The sequence below is a fragment of the Chiloscyllium plagiosum genome, chromosome 13, assembly GCF_004010195.1.
Source record: "Chiloscyllium plagiosum isolate BGI_BamShark_2017 chromosome 13, ASM401019v2, whole genome shotgun sequence".
NCBI lineage: Eukaryota > Metazoa > Chordata > Chondrichthyes > Orectolobiformes > Hemiscylliidae > Chiloscyllium > Chiloscyllium plagiosum.
The window spans coordinates 63661721-63669152 of NC_057722.1; the positions used below are offsets into that span (position 1 = coordinate 63661721).

General features: G+C 42.0%; 1 protein-coding gene across 3 annotated transcripts in view; it reads left to right on the forward strand.

Annotated features, from left to right (window-relative positions):
- The window catches only part of LOC122556139 (AP-2 complex subunit mu), a 67593-nt gene extending 62860 nt beyond the window's left edge, over window positions 1-4733 (forward strand). For all 3 annotated transcript variants that reach the window (XM_043702624.1, XM_043702626.1, XM_043702625.1), the window contains 2 exons: window positions 1071-1182; window positions 3369-4733. In XM_043702624.1, the coding sequence (XP_043558559.1) occupies window positions 1071-1182; window positions 3369-3503 (247 nt within the window). In that variant the 3' untranslated portion in view covers window positions 3504-4733. The remainder of the gene's footprint in view (window positions 1-1070; window positions 1183-3368) is intronic.
- The last annotated feature ends 2699 nt before the right edge of the window (window positions 4734-7432 follow it).

Sequence of the window (7432 nt, forward strand, 5' to 3'; positions counted from 1 at the left end):
ACCCTGGCAAATCCTTGTAAATCTTTTCTGAACCCTTTCAAGTTTCACTACATCTTTCCGAAAGGAAGGAGACCACAATTGCACACAATATTTCAACAGTGGCCTAACCAGTGTCTTGTACAGGTGCAACATGACCTCCCAACTCCTGTACTCAATACTCTGACCAATAAAAGAAAGCATACCAAATGCTGCCTTCACTATCCTATCTACCTACGACTCCACTTTCAAGGAGCTGTGAACCTGCACTCCAAGGTCTATTTGTTCAGCAACACTCCCTAGGACCTTACCATTAAGTGTATAAGTCCTGCTAAGATTTGCTTTCCCAAAATGCAGCACCTCGCATTTATCTGAATTAAACTCCATCTGCCACTTCTCAGTCCATTGGCCCATCTGGTCAAGATCCTGTTGTAATCTGAGGTAACTTTCTTTGCTGCATCTTTGCATTTGCAAATCAGTTTTCTTCACTTAATTTTATATCATCTTTTTCTTATACATTTTAGTCCCCTCATCCTGGTCATTGATATAGATTGTAATTAAACAAGGTCCCAGAATTGATCCTTGTGATGCCTCATTGGTTACAGTAAGTTGACTTGCAAATGACTTGTGTGTTCCTGCGCTCTTCTGGGTAAACCAATCTTCAATCTATACTGTTGTTACCCAATCCAGTGAGTCCTCATTTTGTTGCAGCCTCTTGTGCAACACTTAGTCAACAGAATGGAACCATCACTGTGCTAGTTATATTGTCACAAATTTTACAAGCAGGATTTCCTTGTCCATGTGGATTCATGATTTGTGTTTGAAAAATGTCTTTTATTGAATACCTGGCATTTCACCAATACCAATGTCATACCAACTGGCCTGTTTCTTGTGTTTTGTCACTCCCTCTCATTCTTGAAAGCAGGCTTATATTAGAACCTAAAGAATTCTGAAAGATACTTCTTTGTACAGTATTGGTAGTCAGATGGCTGAAGCCCTACATGATGAAAAATGTTGTCCTTTCTGATATCATAACTTAGATTTGGAAAACAGGAGGTTACCTTTCATTAATTCTCCTTCAATTATGCTTGCAGGATTAAACGAATGGCAGGAATGAAGGAATCTCAGATCAGTGCTGAGATAGAGCTTCTACCCACTAATGACAAAAAGAAATGGGCTCGTCCACCTATCTCCATGAACTTTGAGGCAAGTACAGTTATAACCTGCAGAGCACTGAAGTAATATATATTTTATTAATCTGATGCTAGAGATTTGTGTATCTTTACGGTGGCTCAGTGGTTAGCAAAGCTGCCTCACAGCACCAGGATCCCAGGTTCAATTCCCACCTCGGGTGACTGTCTGTGTGAAGTTTGCACATTCTCCCAGTATCTGCGTGGGTTTCCTCTGGGTGCTCCAGTTTCCTCCCACATTCCAAAAATATGCAGGTCAGGTGAATTGGCCATGCTAAATTGTCCATAGTTGTTAGGTGCCTTAGTCAGAGTGGGGTGGGTTACACTTCGGAGGGCCTGTTTCCACACAGTAGGGAATCTAATCTAGTCATTTTCTCCCTTGTATTTTTCTTTAACCTTATAATTAAATCCCCTGTTCCTGTCTTTTAAAATGTAGGTTCCCTTCTGTGATTTTGTCCTGTGTTTCTACTTTGGGAAATTGAACACTCCTTTCTCAGTTATTCCCTTATGATTCGCTATCACTTCATAGAACTAGGATCAGGCCAACCAGTCACTACCCATTTCAATTCCCCCACTGGGTGGCACGGTGGCTCAGTAGTTAGCACTGCTGCCTCAGCGCCAAGGACCCAGGTTCGATTCCAGCCTCTGGCGACTGCAAATTCCACCCTGACATTCTCCCCGTGTCTGCTTGGGTTTCCTCTAGGTGCTCCCAGTCCAAAGATGTGCAGGTCAGGTGAATTGGCCATCCTAAATTGCCCATAGTGTTAGGTGCATTAGTCAGAGGGAAATAGATCTGGGTGGGTTACACTTCGGAGGGTCGGTGTGGACTTGTTGGGCCATAGGGCCTGTTTCCACACTGTAGGGAATCTAATCTAATCTAATCTAATCACTTTCCCCTCCGTGTCTATCCTTGGCTGCCTCCATTACTGCAGTGCAACAGACCACAAAGTTGGAGGAAGATGATCTCATCTTCCGCCTGAGCAGTCTACAGCCTGGAGGACTTAACCTTGAGTTCTCCAATTTCAAATAACCTTTCCACTTATCCTCTGGCTACCTTTCCAGTGCCATCTCCTTCCTTCTATTCCATCTCCTGCCATCTAGTTTTTGTCTTCCAACCTCCAGCCTCGTCCCATGTCCTCCCCACCTCCTTGGCCTGGCCTTATCTGTCCATCTTGCTTCCTACCGATCTGCTCCACCCTTCCCACAGACCTATCACAAGCTCGACCTGCATCTACCTATCGCTATCCCATTTATCTTTCCCCAACCCCACTTCCCCATACTTGTTTCTGAGCTCCATTACCCCTCCCCCATGCTGATGAAGGGTCTTGACCCAAAACATCAATTTCTCCATCTCCTGATGTGCCATGTTCTTCCAGCCTCCTGTGTCTGCTTTGGATTCGAGCATCTACAGGTTTTTTGCCTCTAATCAGTCCTTCAGTCTGTTCTGTCATTTGTTTTGGCTATGTCTGATTTTAAGTCTCTGTCTGCCCTTGATTCTGTAACTTTGATTCTGTAACTTTGATACCCTTACTAACAAAGATCTCTGTTTGATATTTCTAATTTGACAGTCTTTTGAGGTAGAATGTTCCAGACTTCCACCACCTTTTATGTCCCGACTTTTCTGGCCTAGCCCCTAAATAAGGGCAGCACTGCTGCCTCACAGTGCTAGGGACCCGGGTTCAATTCCTGCCTTTGGCAACTGTCTGTGTGGAGTTTGCATATTCTCCCCATGTCTGCGTGGGTTTCCCCCGGGTGCTCCGGTTTCCCCCCTCAGTCCAAAGATGTGTAGGTCAGGTGAGTTGGCCGTGCTAAATTGCCCGTAGCGTTAGGTGTAAGGGAATGGGTCTGGGTGGATTGCTCTTCAGAGTGTCGGTGTGGATTTGTTGGGCCGAAGGGCCTGTTTCCACACTGTAGGGAATCTAATCTTTTTTTAAAAAAAAAATGGGTTTTAAGTTCTGGTTATCCTGGTGGTTTCTACACTTATGTATTCTGTTTTTAATAAGTCCACCTTTTACTATTCTTCCTCGATTTTATAAAATGTTTTGATATTAGCTTCAATATACCTTTTTCCATATTTCCAGTTTCCTGCAAGATTTGGGTTTTGAAGTGTCACAGCTATCTGATGTAAATGTGTTCTTTGGTCAAAATGTGTATTTTTATACCATGTTTTATGTATTCGCTCTGTCCCATTATTCTGTGCAGGTCCCATTCGCTCCATCTGGACTGAAGGTGCGGTACCTTAAAGTGTTTGAGCCGAAGCTGAACTACAGCGATCATGATGTGATAAAATGGGTCCGGTACATTGGGCGAAGTGGCATCTATGAGACCAGATGCTGAAAGCAGGGTTTACCCATTCGCCCCCTGTGGCACCCACTGAAACACATCGGACTCTCTCTCTCTCCTTGTTGGTTGCTACATGGTGCACTTGACATTGCCTAGGAGATGGCAGGAGCCTCATTTATAGGGATGTGGTTGCACCACCGACAATGGGGATCCAGTCGATCCACAGTCCTGCTTTTGCCTCATTTTGGTTGATTTTTATTGTACTCTCATTGACAACGCCCAGCGTTCAAAGCAGCTCCTGTTCCATGTCCCACTTCACATTCACCTCATAAAATGTATTTTCCAACTATATATGCGTATTGTAGTTCCATAGAACATAGAATGTAACTGGACGTTCCTGGTAGAGATTGAACTGTGTACTGATAGCAATGTTGTAATGACTGTTCTGTGCAATCAAGAGGCACTGCTGGTCCTTCCTTCGAGCTGTGGTTGAATTGCCGAAGTGTCTTTTTTTAATTATTATTTCTTGTGACCAAAAAATTCTTGTCAAAGTGTTGCTACTTGTTTTTGGTTAACGCAATGGTGAGAGAGAAAGAGAAAGAAAGCATCAGTTCACTGGCTGAGTTTTTGTTTTTTGCAAAATCTCAAGCAGCTTCTTTCAGAGATAGCAGGTAGGCAAGGGCTGTATTCGGAAGACAGCACCATAAGCTAGGACATCATGAATGATTAAAATCCAAAGTACTTGGGGAACAGCCCAAGGGTATTTCTACATGAAGGTAGCTGATTTGAGAGGAAAAATATGTACTTTATCCATTTGAGAAATGATATGCTTGTATACATCTTGACTAATCCCACTATAATGACCAGGATCTTTATTCAGGAAGGACAATGTGAACCAGAGTGACTCAATTTTTTTAAAAGTTGGTTAATTGGCAGTCCCATCCAGTGTACGTGACATTTTCTCACTTTCCCTAATTGGTCACTCTGGTTTTCACTTGATTCCCCTCTCCGTGGAACTAATTGGTGCACATAACTTTACATTACAGCACGAGAGTTTGCATATTCCTACACAGGTCTACTAACAGTGGACCTGAGCTCTGTGAGAGAGATCATGGCGATTTCAGTCAGTCGATCACCTAACCCTGCACCAATTTTAGAGAAAGGATGTGTTACAAGGACAAGTGTGGAAGACTCTCGCCTGTAAATCCTTTTGCTCAATGGTGTGATCGCTCTTTGGCAACTTTTGTGATCGTCCAGTTCATATTAATAAACCATACACAATCAGTGCAGGTTGTTTTTATTTTAAAATTTAAATTGTGAAATTATTTACATTATCTCTCTACTCAAAAGTAAACATCAGTGCCTCATTTTGCAAAGTCACCCTGCAAGCTATCCTCTTTGCATTTCAGTTATCTGAAGACTTCAGGATTTTGTGACTCAGGGAATATGGAGTAGAAAGGAGGAGGACTTGAGATGTATATCTGTCACAGAATCCTGACAGTGTGGAAGCAGGCCATTCAACCCACCAAGTCTACATTGATCCTCTAAAGAGCATCCCACCCAAACACGCCCCCTACCCTATCCCTGTAAACCTGCATTTACCTATGGCTAATCCACCGAAACCCCACAATGTTTGGACTGTGGCAGGAAACTAGAGCATCCAGACAAAACCCACTCAGATAATGTGCAAACTCCAAACAATCACCCAAGGCTGGAATAGAATCCAGATCCCTGCCACTGTGAGGCAGCAGTGCTAACCTCTGAGCCAATGTCGTAAGAATTGATTGAACAGTAAAAATTCATGAATCCTGGGACATCTCTCCTGCTTCCCATCAATCCTACATAAAGGCACTTGGAAACTTTGGCAAATTGAAAGGAGTTTTATTGACTATATTTTGCCATTTAAAGCTTTGTTTTCTGCTCAACTGAGTATTGACTAAACGTCAGCTAAGGACAATTGCTGGTGGTGGCATGCATCACAAATGAGCCTTGATCCTGTCTTTTCCCCATTTTGTCATGTTTTCTTTACATTGAGATTTCTGCCTTATCATCCTCCCTAAATCTCTGCTCCCGTGTGTGCAAATATAGCAGTTTTGAAGGAAATGCTGGGACAAATGGTTTAGCCACTCACCACCTGATCTGGTTAGACCACTTAAAAATGCTCTTGGTCCTGGTTTCATCTGCTGGAAATGCTTGGGCTATATTATAATGCTAAGAAAACCCTTGTTATTTTTATTTTCTGTACTGCAGATCACCTCATTAAACGTCTTCCCTGCATCTTCATCTCTGAATTTGAAGTTCATGGACCGATTTGTTGCGAAGATGCAGACAATCTGATCAACTGCTTTTGCATCCCTCACTTCTGCTTAGCTAGACTTTTAATGCTTTCCCTGTACAATGCTGAAGTTTTGGTTTCATGAAGAAATAGAAGCAGGCTATTCAGCTAAATGATTGCAGTTTCTGGATTAGCGGTGCTGGAAGAGCACAGTAGTTCAGGCAGCATCTGAGGAGCAGTAAAATCGACATTTTGGGCAAAGCCCTTACCCGAAATGTTGATTTTACTGCTCCTTGGATGTTGCCTGAACTGCTGTGCTCTTCCAGCACCACTAATCCAGAATCTGGTTTCCAGCATCTGCAGTCATTGTTTTTACTTAAATGATTGCAGTGTTCTGCTTTGCTGTCAAACCATTTTTCTGTCCTAAAACATATCCCATAATATATTTAATATTTAGAAATAGAGTATATTCCAAACAAATCAATGACTGAGCCTTTATAGCATTCTGGGCTAGAGAATTCTCTCCCCTGTGACCTCTGAGCACACTTTGCTCATGAGAATTGTTGCACGTTATCTTGGTCCTCTTTGCAATAAACAGTCAATCATCTAACTTCCCTGACCCAGCAATTAATTTAGCTGATGTGTGAATGGTGTTCCCTTCATACCCTGCTGTAATTTTAAATCTGCCAAAGTCACCCCATTCAAGAGAAGCACATGTGCTTGATCCTATTGTCTTCGTAAATTACTGCCCTATTTTCAAATTCCCATAAGGTGCAAGAGCAGAAATCAGCCATTTGGCCTGAGTGTCCCACAATTCAATGAAATCATGGATGGCCTTGTAATTCTCCACCTGTCTACCTTCTATCAATAGCTCATAGATTCTCTTCATAATTAAAAATCTATTTCAGCCTTGAATATACTTAATGAACTAGCCTCAGCCCTCTGTGATAAAGAATTCTACAGCTTCACTACCTTCAGAAAAAAATCCTGTCTCTGAAATAGGCAACTCTTTACTCGGGTTGTGTCCTCTGGTTCTAGACTCCCATAAGGGAAAGCAATCTCCACATTTGCCAATTCATGCCTGCTAAGAATCCTATCCATCTTAATATATATATCTCCATCCCTATGCACTCTTCAAAAGCAACCTTGAACGTGATACATCCATAAAATCTAGGGACATCGGCACACATTTTAATTGACAGATCTGCATCCTAATTCTAACCTATTGCACGTACAAATTTTAATTGCTAGACCATTGGCTGTGCCTTTATTGACTGGACTCAAGCTTCGGAATAATCTTCCCTATTAATAATCCCACCCCCTTCACTGCTGTCTAAAATCTACTGTTTTTAGGCAAATCTTATGTGGTTTGGTGACATATTTAGTTTTATAATGGACCTATGCAAAGTCTTGGGCCATTTCGTGACACTATGGTAATCCAGCTCACTGACAAAACTGTTGAGCAATGTGTTTTCTTTAAACTTCAAAATGTCAGATCTAGGTCTTCTAATAGTCAGATGTCCTGAATCTCTCTGCCTTACTACCCTCCTGTGTGATGCTTTTAAATATTTTGATATCCAAATTTCATCTCCACTGCTGGAAAGTCTTGCATAGCTTCGCAACAAATTTTATAAAAGTTGGACCATGAAGATGTTTTCCTTTTTAAAGGTGCTGTATAAATACAAATGTTATTGCTGTCATACTTAGG